At 38.6% G+C, this 13925-nt stretch overlaps 1 protein-coding gene across 2 annotated transcripts in view; it reads left to right on the top strand.

Moving 5' to 3' along the window:
* The window catches only part of smtnl (smoothelin, like), a 40646-nt gene that overhangs the window by 7468 nt on the left and 19253 nt on the right, over window positions 1-13925 (top strand). The window contains exons 2-4 of one of the 2 annotated variants that reach the window (XM_044118782.1): window positions 1155-1283; window positions 9012-9111; window positions 9354-10269. In XM_044118782.1, the coding sequence (XP_043974717.1) occupies window positions 9634-10269 (636 nt within the window). In that variant the 5' untranslated portion in view covers window positions 1155-1283; window positions 9012-9111; window positions 9354-9633. Of the gene's footprint in view, window positions 1-1154; window positions 1284-9008; window positions 9112-9353; window positions 10270-13925 lie in introns of both variants that reach the window. The other variant, XM_044118781.1, reaches the window with a different exon arrangement.

Below are 13925 nucleotides of genomic sequence, written 5' to 3'. Positions count from 1 at the left end.
TGCAGTGTTCTGTGATATACTGGCCTGTAGAAGAACTTTGTCAGCCAGGCCAGAGTCTGCAAGCATGCGCTCATGGCCTGCATGTAATTTTTTTCTTTATTATGTGCTAAAGTTTCATGCAACATGACCTCAGCAGTAGAACTGGCAAGGAATAAAGTTAAGTTTGAAAACAAAGTGAAGGTCCGTTGGCGATATTAGATAAATGAGGCAATCATTTCTTGTATTTTTAACCCTGGGTATTGGAAATCTGTCTGCCGTTTTTCAATATCTGTCCCAACAGTTCAGGAGAAGAAGGCTGACTGAACAAAATAAAAATATAAAAAAGAACTAAAGTTTAAAACTGAAAACCACCAAACACAAGCTCCAAAACAAACTTGGGCAAGGAGATTTTCCACTAGCTGTACATGGATTATTATCATCATCCAGCACTATGCAGAAGTTAAATGTGAGCCAGTGGTTTGGCTTTAAAATCTAGGATCACAAGTCAAAAACACTCTCAGAGGGATTTTCTACCAAAGTGGGTCTAGTGCTGTTACTGCAAGGCCTAACTCAGTACTATTTCTTGTAAATATAAAAATCAATGATTTAGGCAATGAAACACTCATGCTAAAGGAACAATATTCTCTTTAAGTGTCTGAGAGCTTATGGATGATAAACCAAGCAACTGAGCTGATGAGCACCAGGGGTTAAAAATACAGATATAATGTGACATTGAGCTAGCTTTAAATGATGAAAACAATTAAATGAAATGTTTAACATTTGCCAATCATTACCTCTGCCCTATATATAGCACTAAGGTATTGCACAAAGTGTTCACAAGTTTTTTTGGAAAAATACAGAATACACAGAAGCAAAGTTGAAATGTTAATATTTTAAGACATCAAATAATACACCAACCTATGCATATTTATCAAAAATATTAGATCCAAGATGGATAACTGAATTTAGTTTTACAAATATCTTTAGATGACATTTAGCTCCTAATATGTTCTGGGATTTTCTGGGATCATCAGCATCTACTAATGCCAAGTTCACATGGCAAGACCTTTATGCTAGTTTCCATAGACAACATTTTGTGGAACAGGACAAAGGTGATTTTTATGTTTGTACTTTGTCGTACCTGTTCTGTGTCTAAAAAGTTTTTTTTTTTTCAGACAAACTATGAAACAATAAACGCATCACCAGCCCTAATAATCACCAAATGCTGCACTTTATTAATACACCTCGGTCAGCCAAACCATATCCTGACATGTAACAGCAAGCCTAGAGACAAAACATCACAGGTAAGGAGAAGTCAAAGATGAATACAGTTAGATTAGATCATCATTAAATCATCTTCATTCTCGTGCAGAACGTTGAACCCATTGTTCTGAGAACTGTTTCCTGCATCCAGAGATTAGAGCTGTGTGTTTCAGTTTATTTAATGTGGTACCGGCTCTAACTTGCCTTCTGTCTAGCAAACCAACTGAATGTCTTAATATCTCTGGATAAAGTTGCAGCAGTCAGAAAGGAAGTATGCAAATTGCAAATTCTTGATTGTCATGTTCGTGGAAACTCACCTTGAAATGGAGGATATTCTTAATCTGTGGTTCTTGTTCTGTCTGTTCCTAATTTCAATAAAAAGCTTCAGTTTAAACTCAAAATAAACCTAACCATGTTCACACAGATATAAACATAACCCTTACATAATCATTAGAGCTCACTTATCTTTTAAATTGGGAAAGTTGAATGACATTTGGGATTTTATGCTTTACAATTTTGGTCACCGTCATAGTAATTTATTCCTTTGTGTCAGGGTGTTTGGTGTTCTCTTTCTTGTATATAGGAATTAATTTTTCTTCGATTATTGTCAGCATTTGTCTCCTTTTGGTTTCCTGAGTCGGGCTGCACATGGAAGCAGTTCGCATCTCAGCCTGGAGTTTTCTGCATCGAACCTCACTGTACTAGCATCCAATCTGGTTCTGCTACTTTGTGACAGAAGATAGCCAAAGCAGTTATCAATATGTCTATTTCACTACTCTTTGCATCAGCCAGAGCACTTTTAAATTTCAGAAGGTGATGAAATCATGGCGATGGAAGTGAAGTCCTGCAACGCCCTTGAAGAAATTATTGAAGCGGTTTGATTGAAAGCTTGTCTTCTTTGAGCGTCGTGAAAAGCACAATAAGCTTCCCACGGATCTCTACGTCCACTTTTGTCATCTCCACTTTTTCCAAGAGAGCTGCAAGCCAGACGAATATAACGAGAGGCAAAAGCTTCACTCACCCCTCTGAAACCCCTGAAGATCCTGGCCAAATTTTTCACCCTTGGTTAGTTCCTTTTAGGGTTGTTTTAAACAAATATGTTAGTAATCGGATAAAAAAAGTTATAAAATAAAACATTGGAAAATCTAACATAACAGCAGTGTTACTATCGGATATCAACATCAGTCCAATTTTTCATATTTGACCTTCCCTAACAATTACTTTCTGTAGTAATTCATCTGTAACCTGTAACAATAATAGCTTACTTTCTAAGTTAAACTGAAGAAAAGTCATACAAAACTCTGAAGTGATATTCAATTTAACAATAAGGAGGCAGACTCACAAATATGCTTCTAAAAAAATTTCTATTTTTCAGCTTTTAGTCAGTTTAATAGATGAACTCTCACTTTGCTCTGGCATTTATAGCTTTTGTGTCCATGTTAGCCACAGATTTTGACGTCTTCGTTCGTTACACACACAAACATACTGTATCTATCAGCTAATATCACTATGCCATCTTGTCCTTTGTTGACATCCTGTTTCAAGAACGTGAATTTTCAGATCTTGTGTCTGCAAACTACTTTCAGTCTCCTCAGGTTTACCCTTAATACACAGTAGTTTAATTGCAAGTTGCTTGGATTTTTCCTGAACAGTGATTGCATCCTGACTTCTTTTATTTAACTGGGCTCTTACCTCTTTTTGTTCAGAGAATAATTCAGACTTTTCATTTTCTTCTGACAATCAGTGGTGGTGTTCTCATATTTTGCCACTTTATTTCACAGTATACTTTGAGATAATAATTCGCTCAGTGAAGTGTGTAAACTTCCATATCAAGTAAAAGGCTCTGAACAGGAAGATATGTAGCGTTAACACTTTGTGTGACCGATGTCATTTTTTTCTGAGTGTCATATAAAGGCATAGTATTTTTCACTGTTTTTTCCGTCTCTTTTTCAGATTCTGTTTCCAGGCTAAAAAAGAGAGTTAGCTCTGAGTCTGGTGTCAATCACCAAGAAAAGGTCAAAAATGAATTTCCCTAAAATGCGATCATTTTCCAGGAAAGATGTATTTAGCCAGCTTTTCTGTAAAGTGTGATGGCTAAATACATCACACTTTACATAAATTGCAGACTGGCAGCAGCCAACAGTGAGACACATTACAAATGGTGTTGTGATTCAAAGTCAATTGTGTGACTCTCTAGCTTGACTGTACCTGCTGGCTTTAATCCCAGAAAACTGACACGTCGTTCTGTTCCTGCCTATCTGTTAACATCAGACATCACATTTCACCTGAAAACCTGCCAAAAACGTCAAACACCCTAAACTAGTGACATAATAGTTTCAGTGGGAATCTGTCTTGTCTAAACTGGCTTGCAGTTTGCAGCCAAGTTATGATGTAATTAACACCTCAGAAGGTGACTTTAACAAGTTGCATGTGGAGCATAGCGAGGCAGAGCAAGAGAGAAACAATGTGAGACTTTTTGTGGATATTTTTTGTGAGTGTGTGAAAACTGTGCTATGTTTCCTCATAAAGTATGGTGATTTTTCAGGGTGTTTTGGCAGATAAAACTCCAATAGAGCCCACACAGAAAGGGAAGATGTTTTAATTGCTGTTGGGTGCTGTGTTTCAAACATGTCAAGACATTTAGGACCTTTTACATGCCAATGTTTTTTTTTAAGAATTTGAAAAGGTTAAGGAAAAATTAACCCAATAAATCCTTTAAAGTTAGAAAAGAAATCTCAACATGATCAATCAATACCAAGTTCAGAAACTGAGCACATATTGGTTGAATTCTGTACACATATTATGTACAATCTAAGCTAACATAAGTGGTTTATGCAGGAGCAGAGCTACATGAGGGTGAGGGGAAGGGACTGTCCACTGCTGTAGAACCTTGCTGCTCCCAAATCTTATGTTCTTAAAACCATATTTATAAAAACCAATTACTTGAAGCTTTGAAAAGCCTTGAAATTAAGTATTAATTCACCAAAACTATGTAATAGTAGGTGCCTGAAAAACATATTTATGTATTTATGACCCTTTGTAGTTTAACATATCGTTTTCAGAGTGGATTCTTTGATCTTAAAAGCACCTTTTGTCTTTTTTAACTGCATGTTGTGGGGAATAAATAACATTTTTATAGTACACCATCTGGTTGAGAACATAACTTTAGTTCCATCCGATATTCAAATTATGATCAATTAAATTAGCGTCGCAGTTTGGATAAATTTTGCACCTAAATTGCATGACTGAAATTAAAATGAGCTTGATGTGAAATGAATCAAAAAAACAAAAATAATGTGTCACAATAACATGCAGAAAGACAGATTATCAGTGGCAGCTTTACTTAAACTAAACCACATGCAGACTGACTCATTTTCATCTTTAGCCCTGGAACCATTTGGCAGTTCACTCTGGTACAGGGCAAGTTATGATGTTGTGTTTAATGGCTGCTCTGACGTACACCAATCTCTGAGCATGAACTCTGAGTCCTCTTGTTAATGTTTATGGTTTGCATCACACTATGACTGCAATACTGATTGGAGGATCTAGGAGGAGCTAAAGATTGTAGGCCCCCAACCCTCCTAAAGAAATGCAAGGGGGCACAGGGTGGATGACTGTGGAGGAGAAATTAAAGAGTAGTAAGAAGAATGTGGTTTTTTGTTGGGATCTTTAGCTGTATTGCGTCACCATATTTATGCTTGCACATCTATAATTAACAGCATAATTAGAAACAACAAAATCAGTAATTACTCTATAGCAGGCATTATTTCTTTGCATACAGCATAGAAATTATTACCAGCTGTAAAGCAAGTTAAACAGCCTTACAATAAATTCACGGAACAAGAGGCCTGTCAAAGTAGATTAAAATAGTTTTTATTTAGCATTTTTATCCTACTTAACAGACTATAAGTGTCAACATCTTTTAGCATTCAGGTTCATTAAGAACACACTGAGAAGACGAAGAATCTCAGGCTAGTTTCTGTTGAACACTGCTCGTTGAATCACACCGCTATATGGTTTTCCTGTAAACGCCACAATGAGAACAGTATGAGAACTGTCTCACCATCTGAATTTGTCATCTCCTGGTTAAGATTTCTACCCTTGTTTTGACTTAGTGGCATGCACTTGAAGGCAGATATCTCTACCACAGATCTATGCTCGGCTTGATTACATCTGATTTCTTCCAGTTTAGTTTCACTGTTGCAATGTTTAACGGCATTCAGAAACGGGCCAGTGAAACACCTTCCATAACAAGTATGTGAAACAGAGCATCACAAAGCTGGGAGTTGCTCGACAACAAGCACGTCAACACTTGACTCCCATGAAGAAGTGGTTTATTTTTTTTGGCCATTTCACAGCAATTATTTCCTCATTCATTTATGTTCAAAAAGGGCTGCACAGTGGTGCAGTTGGTAGAGCTGTTGCCTTGCAGCAAGAAGGTCCTGGCCCGGGGTCTTTCTGCATGAAGTTTGCATGTTCTTCCTGTGCATGGTGGGTTCTCTCCGTGTTCTCTGGCTTCCTCCCACAGTCCAAAAACATGACTGTCAGGTTAATTGGTCTCTCTAAATTCTCCCTAGGTGTGAGTGTGTGTATGAATGGTTGTTTGTCCTGTATGTCTCTGTGTTGCCCTGCGACAGACTGGCAACCTGTCCAGGGTGAACCCCGCCTCTCGCCCAGAACGTAGCTGGAGATAGACACCAGCAACCCTCCTGACCCCATTAGGGAACAAGGGTGAAAAGAAAATGGATGGATGGATTTATATTCAAAAAGTTTTAAATATAATGGATTTTTCCACAAATAAAAATATGTACCATAACTGAAAAACGCCCAGAGAAATAAAGAGACTTTTCTTAAGGCTCCTATGTACTTCATCCGAAGTGCAGAAATTGTGTCCTTTTGTTCACAGAGAGGCAATTTCCAATTGTGGCCCACTCTTCATTGTACAGCTCAAAACTCTCTAATGGATGCAATTTTGGCTCAATCTAGGTCATTGTTGAATCATGAACAATGATGTTAACTGAGGCAAGTGATGCCTAGATGTTGTTCTGTTTTTTTCTGACCTTCCTGATTGGTCCTCAATGTGCTGTTGAAATATAATGGTGATAGTTCGGCCACTCTTGAAGACGTTCCCTACTTCTATATTTTTACTTCTCCATTTGAGAATAATGACTTTCAGTGTTTGGTCAACACTCTCGCAAAGGGGTACTTAAATGTCTGATGGGCCAGAGAAAGGCATGAGCCGCTCCTGGGTTCTCCCAGCATGCACTGTGCCTCAGTGCATCCTGGGAGAATCAGTTCAGTCACTGTTCTCCATGTAGCAGGAGTAGCGCCCCAACATGACCAACAGCTAATGTGAAAGCCAGTTCATCGGAGTGAAAATGTGTGATTTCTGTCTGGTTTTCATCCAATACAACTTAAGCCGTTTCCATTACAAAAGTGCGTAAATTTTTGTGAATATTCCGCTAATGTCAAAAACAAAATAAAAAACAATTAAAATTGCACATGAATAAGTGTGTTCATTAAAAATACACCATTCAGCACCATGATCCTCCAACTACTTCCTGTCATCTTCTTCCATGTGGTTTGTACCAGAGCTGATCATGTGACTTGCAGAGCGAAAAGGTGTTTCCATTGCAGTTTTGTTAAATAAATCCTTTTTGATATGGCCAAACATTTTATTGAAAAACTAGTTTGTTTCAAAATTGCCATGTTTCCATTTGTTTTCAAAATGTGAAATTGCAAAATTATATGGTCAATGGAAAAACAGCTTTAGACAGTGTTTCTGAATTGACGGAGGAGGTTTGACGGAGGAGGTTTTTCAGTCAACGGTAATGTGACTGAAATATTGAATTTTGTGAAGATCAGATGAGAAAATGAAGTATCCATCCTCATAAGTAATCATGGAATGTCTGAATTCTCAACTCTGCATTGAACTGGGTTTGGAAATATCAAACCCATTTGCTAATTTTCTAAACAGTGAAAAAGCTCAACATGGGGGGTAATGTGGGAAGCAATATCTATTGTTGTGACTACAGCTGAAGTGGGTTCACTCTGGTTCATAGTGGTCCGACCACATTACATGCTGACTCATTGTTACTGTAAATGGTCTCAAACTGCATTCCTCGAGGCTCAGAGTTCTGTAACATGTCCCACAGAATTGAATTAAAAGGCGAAACTGCCTCACTAGCATGCAGTCAAGCTCTACAGAGCTATGCTAATGAGCTAACAATGGAGCCAGGTGTGCTAAAGCAGAGTCGTCTAAAAGGACATGGGCCTGTTTGAGACCCCTGATCTCACTACAATATGTCTAATAGGGTTCTGACTTGGTCACAATATGACTGAAATGCCTGGACAACTCATAACTGTCAAGTTTTGGATTTTAGGAAACGGAAAATGTTTGTCGACCAGTGCGACCATTGTCCCTCATTTCCCCTTATTACCTTCCTTGTGTATTTAATACTACCTGTATTCCCTGCGCCTTGTCAGATCCTTGTTGTGTCTATGGAGTCGTCTGTTGTCATTATCTCAAGTCGTGTAACCAGTGCTACCAGTGTGTTTGAGTTCTTAGGCTCATTATTCACCTGGGCTGCCTGGATTTCTGTTCACTTCTTCAGTAGGGGAACCAGTAATCACAACTGAGCTGGTGCATTATGGCAGACAAGGACATTGATTGGGTTAGATTAGAACATTTTTCTAGTAATTATGTTAAAGAGAACACATTTTATGGACTTCAGTTGACCAATTAAGCTAATATCTCTGGCTTGCATTGTACTTAATCCCTCTGTGTGTTTGAAGGAAAGAGATAAATGCACTCATGAGGAGACAACCTCCCCCTGTAAAAACACACATACTGGCACACACACAGATTGTTGACAGTTTTCAGGAAGGCTCAGTGTCAAAGTATTTGCAGGAGTTTGTCAGTAGCAATGGCACTCGCACGCCACTGCCATCTGGTGAGGAATGTTTACTCTCTTAGCGTCCAATTACGGGTGGAGGGTGGTGGTCCTCTGTTTTCAATCATAACCTTTAAGCATATAATTGTCTAAATAAATAAATTGAGTGTCTACAAATATAAATTGAACCAGGAGGATAGAACATGTCACTCCAGTTTTAAAGTCCTTACTGACTCACTGCAGCTCAGAATAGACTTTAAAATAATTTCATTAGTTATAAATCACTAAAAGGCTTTGCTCCAAAATACATTAAAAGATTTGTTGTTGCTGTATGAGCCTTCCAGACCATTTAGTTGTCCTGGGTCTTATCTGATCTGCATACCCAGAACCAAGCATGGAGAAACAGCATTCAGCTTCTATGCACCGCATATCTGCAACAAACTTCCATAAAACTGCAACACAACTGAAACTCTGAGTTACTTTAAATCAACGGTAAAATGGCACATTGATCAACATATTTGATGTGCATTGATGATGGAATTTGATAAATGTAATGTTTATTGCTTGTTTCGCAATCATGATGTTTTTATCATGTGAATCACTTTGAACTGCCTTGTAACTGAATTGACAAAATGTTTGATTTTTATGCTAAACGTGAAAGATTTTCGAGTCCTCTTTCATTAATCATTACATAAGTTTTATTCCTTTTGTATTTTATTTTCTGTAAATAGAAAGGGATAAGTAAAAACAGAGAGAGAAAGTTGCTCTTTCTCCCCCGTCTCGTCACATTTACTACTCTTTCCAGTGAGGTTCTCTACTTTAACACGCCCTCCTCTTTTAATACCTCCCTTTCTCCTCCCTCCCCTGGCCCAGAAGAGAGGAGCGCTCAACCTGAGAGAGCCGGCAGAGCTCAGCGAACACACTCCAGGACAGAGTCATACAGCTGTTCAAAGAAACCCTCCGGATTGGAGCTGGGGTAGGCTTCCCTGCAGCTGAACATGACCTCACCACAAAGCTTTGTTGCAGCATTGAAAACCAAGCTTGTCTGATGAGATGGTTAATGAGATTCTCTCGCTGTCTTGCATTGTTTTTAAACTGAGTTCAGTACTTCTTTATGTTTAGATTGACATCATTTGGGGATTTTAGAGGATTTGCTGAAGGCTTTTCTTGCTGAATGAATGTTGCATGTTCTAATCTTTCGTTCTAATCTTTTTGCAGTATGAGACGCTGATTCTTGAAAAGCAGAGCTTGAGAAAGAAGACAGACGTCAGGAAGCCTCATATCAGGACAGAGCTGGAGGAGTGGGTATAACACAGTCCAGACCTTTGGCCCACCCCACCCCATCCTTCTAGGTTTCACCTCTCAACCCTGGTGTGCATCAATCCCTACTCCCTCAGCAGACTGACTGAGTAGTGTCTCCAGGGGCCAGTAAGCTCAGTCTCAGACGCTAACTCAAACACAGTGAGGCTTTTTTCCATAGCTGTCACCAGCTGGGCTCATGGAGGCTCAAACCCTGGCTCAGATGGAAGACTTATGTCACCACCGTTCTCCTTCTCCAGAGGGGGAAACCGTGTGTTCAGCTCTAACTCGTTACGAGAATACTTTGCGGGATGCGATCAGAGAGATCCATGCAGAGGTCAGCAACTTTAAGCTCGATATAGAGAGGCGTTGTGATGAGACTGCTAACCTGAGCGGTCCTCTTGGACAGGCTGTGGTTCAGCTCCAGCAGGAGAACCGTCAGCTCAGGATCCAGCTGGAAGCTCTCACAAGGCAAGTGGAGCTCCTGAACGGCCTCACATGCGAGCGGAACATAACAACCAACAACCACAGTCAGAATCACAAGAACGAGCTGCACGACATACAGGAGAACCATCAGGATGTGAAGGAGGTGATCTACGGAAGAGGTCAAGCCAGCACCCAGAACTTCACTTTGGAAAACCAAACACAGCCCTACAGCAGTCAGTCAAGCCATTCATCGACCCGTGCCAACCTTACTTCTTCCCCCACAAGCTCCAGCAGTCCTCCTGCTGGCTCCAGAGGCTCCTCCATGATGATGAGCCCAGGGACGAGCAGCAGCCCCTCCATCACACGCTTCTCCAGCCGAGCTACCTTTGCTGTTTCCAGCAAGACCAACGTGAGTACTGCAAAGTTAAACTCTTTACATTTTTACCGTGTTGGTTGTGTTGTATGACCCTTTAAATGGGGGATACCATGTATTTTCGAGCCACATTGTGTCATTTTGCAGCACAATCAAGTGTTATCTTCAGTTGTTATAAAAATGCTGCATACATTAAAAGTAACTTAAAAATGAAATTTGACTTTGCAATTGGGTCCATGAAACCAGAGACGCAAGTCACTATTTCTGATTCCACATATAAAATGTATTTTGACAATCTGTAAACAAAATTGCCCTTCAAAAATGATTGATTATTTGATTCTATTAAAATGGAAATTATTGAGCTCATTTTAAATGACTGCAGCTCCAAGGAGGAGCTTGGTGGAAACTTTTAGACACCCTTGAATTTCTGCCATTGGAGATTCAATGATATAACAAACATGCAAGAACCAATCACATCAACACTCCAGGCATGTTATTGATGAGAGAATAACGTTAGAGCATAATATAAAGCTAAAAAAACCCTTAAATTTTATATAATCCGCTTTAAAACATTTTAACGTTATGTAACAATAACAGAGGTAACTTTTCAATTACTGCCACTTTCACTGACATTTCTTTCTTTCTTCTTTTTTTAAAAAAAAAAAAAACCCTCAGCTCATCTGTTCTCTGTTTCATATATTGATCAGTGACTTTCAGCCGTTTAACAGTTAATTTGCAAAATCATTATGAGTGAGCCATGATGAGGTGCTGTTGACAGGAGAACAAAACAATAATCTAGTAGCTAGCGCCTTAGAGTAGTCTTTCCGGTTTGTTGGAAGTGGAAAATAGCAGCTGATCAGTGACGTTATTTGTTTCCACTAAGATAAACATTATTTTTAAAAGATGCGTAATCCGCCTCGCAGGTTCTGCTTGTAAATGATACTGATGGAAACTAGAACTATGTGGTCTTGAAGATTGTTATTATCATTAATGGCGTGCATAACTTTAACTCAATTCAATCGGTACTTACAATGGTTAAAGTTCAGTTCTTTTATATCTTTTATATAGCTGCACTATAATGTGGTGTAAATTCAATGTCCACCACCCAGTCTCTATTTGTATTTCATGGTCCACTATTATCTTTCCATGTAACATTCATGATGCCCACCTCTCTCTACTCACTAAAAAGTATGTTGCTTATGAAATCATACAACTCAACATAACTCTGTAAGTGACTTTACTGGAGGAAGCAAAATATGTTTTCCTTCATGGATGATAAGTCATCTATGTGGTAATGTCCAAAAATGACTTCCTGTTTATTGGAAATACTTTTTACTTTTAATTCCTACTTCATACAACATTGTGTCACACAAATCATACATTATGTTTACAGTTGTTTGCACCTTCTTCAGTACATTCCCAGGATGCATTGTGGGTTGCTAATCATTTGACTTTAGCTATAACCTTTTTCTACCCTATTTGGACAATTTATTTATCTCTTAGCTTATTTCTCAGAATGTTTTAAAAATTATTTTACGTTTTTAATCACCATATTTTTACCACCATTAGCATTTCTATGTGGCCTACAGTTTCAGAGATGCTTATCGTTTTGGCTTTAATTATCGCTTTTCTTCTTAATGTTAGTATTTTGCAGCTAAATGTATAGATTTTTGTTGTTTTCACTGCTTTTAGACTTCTCATATTTCTCTTGACTAGGCTGCTCTACACATACTGTTTAGTGCTTATGAGCTTGAGCTCATACATCTTTGTGAAATATTCTAGCATCTTTGACACCATGGCAGGATTATTCTGTGCCTTCCTCGCTTTACATCTCCCAAACTGCTGAGACGTCAACTTTTAAAGACCCTCGTCCATGCAAATGTTTTTAGTCTATGCCCCATTGGCTTGTAACTATTCTGAACCTTTACCTTACATTTAAATGCCAAATACTTTGTGTAACAATAGATGGAGAGTTAAGATGCAAAAGCAGAAAGGGATGCTTCAGCATGTGGTGAAGAGAAACTTTACCACATGCTGGTGGTTTGACTAAAGCCCTCTTGCATTGTGGCTGTGTGGATGTGTCATAGGAGACACTGGCTGTGTCGCTGTGGTTGCACAATAGCGTACTGCCAGGATCTTTAAGGATTTATGAAGTGCAGTAATACGAGCCGAGCAGGCTCTTGGGAGGTGAGGTTAGTGCGGTTGAAGGGTTTTTCAGACCTGAAACAAATATCTGAAATCAACGTTGTGAAATGCAGGCCCTGGTTAGTCACTGTTGGGTTTGACCTGCCTGAACCATGTGGATCCAGTGGCTTTTTAAAGGGAGGTATTGTGCAAAATCAACATTTTTGTGCTTTACACCATGTTGTAATGTTATTACCTCATCAAAAACGTACCTGGAGTTTTGACTTGATTCTTTCATGCATGTTTGAGGAATGCCTGAATCTCTATGGCGGCTATTCAAGGGTGCCTACTTGCTGCTGGTGTCTTCCTGCCTCACCCCCTCGGCTCCTACAGACTAGTGGCAGCAGCAATTAGAAAACACCTGGTGAAGATGTGAGTTTGCTGAACTCACCATTCAACATGCATTTTGTTGCCTTGGCATGTTGAAGACAGTGTTAGAAATAGTAGAAGCTTCTTAAAGAGACAGAGACCCAATTTCTAGGCATCAAATTGTGAAGCTTAATTTCCTTTGAGTCATGTTTAGTATATACAGCATTTTAATAATAACTGAATGTAACAAGGGTTACCATATTGTGCTATAAAATGGCACTATGTGCCTGGAGAACACATAATACTCCCTATTTAAGCATTAGTAATGGCATTATTCTGGATTCAAACTAAAATTTCTCTGGTTTTCATAGGATCTCTCTTAAATCCACTGATTCATTCTAAGAACTGATGAATGAAACTGAAAAGCAGCAAATTCCTCTACTGGCTGATTTTTGTTTTGATACTAGTACAGTCTAAAAGTTGGTTTTATGTTCCAAGTCTGCATTTAATCATAGTTCTTCACAACATCAATGATGACTAAAAACTCCAGTCAGAGCTTTATTTCTGTGTGGTTTGGAGTTACTATCAGAAACAGTTTCGCTGTCGCTCTGGGATGTTTTGGGATTAAACTCATCTGAAAGTTTCTCAAAATCCCATCATTTATTTTTCTTTTATTCTGGTTTTAAATTATTCCCTAGTCTTGATTTTCTTTACACCAAACCAAAAAAAACAAAACATCTCCTGGTTTCTTCATATATATTTCATCAGAAATATATGAGTTGTTTATCACAACTTTGTGAAATGGAAACTATGTTGAGAGTTTCTAAATATTTAGACTAAATACAAGCTGTAGTTTGCATAAGCTGTCAGTTCAGGTAAATGGACATGTCTTGGTAGGTTTGCAGTTTATTTCCTGATGATGGATTATCACAGAACTTTGTGAGGAGCTCAAAGCTTATGTTGTTTTAAAACCAACCCAACTTCTCCACACCTTCATCCCTGACCTCTCTGCTGTGTTGCTTGGTCTTTGTGATGCTGTTTGTTTTCCAATCGTCTCTAACTAAACTCTGAAGACTTTAGAGAACAGCTTAAATTACAGATTAAAATACAGACAGATTTTACTACTTAGGCTCTGATGGCAACTAGTTGCACTGGATTACTTCAGGGGCTTCAAATTAAATGAGGCTCATATTTTTTTT

The sequence above is a fragment of the Gambusia affinis genome, linkage group LG06 (genome assembly GCF_019740435.1).
Source record: "Gambusia affinis linkage group LG06, SWU_Gaff_1.0, whole genome shotgun sequence".
Classification (NCBI taxonomy): domain Eukaryota; kingdom Metazoa; phylum Chordata; class Actinopteri; order Cyprinodontiformes; family Poeciliidae; genus Gambusia; species Gambusia affinis.
Note: the sequence above shows the minus strand (reverse complement) of the source record. Positions and strands in the feature narration are given on the sequence as shown.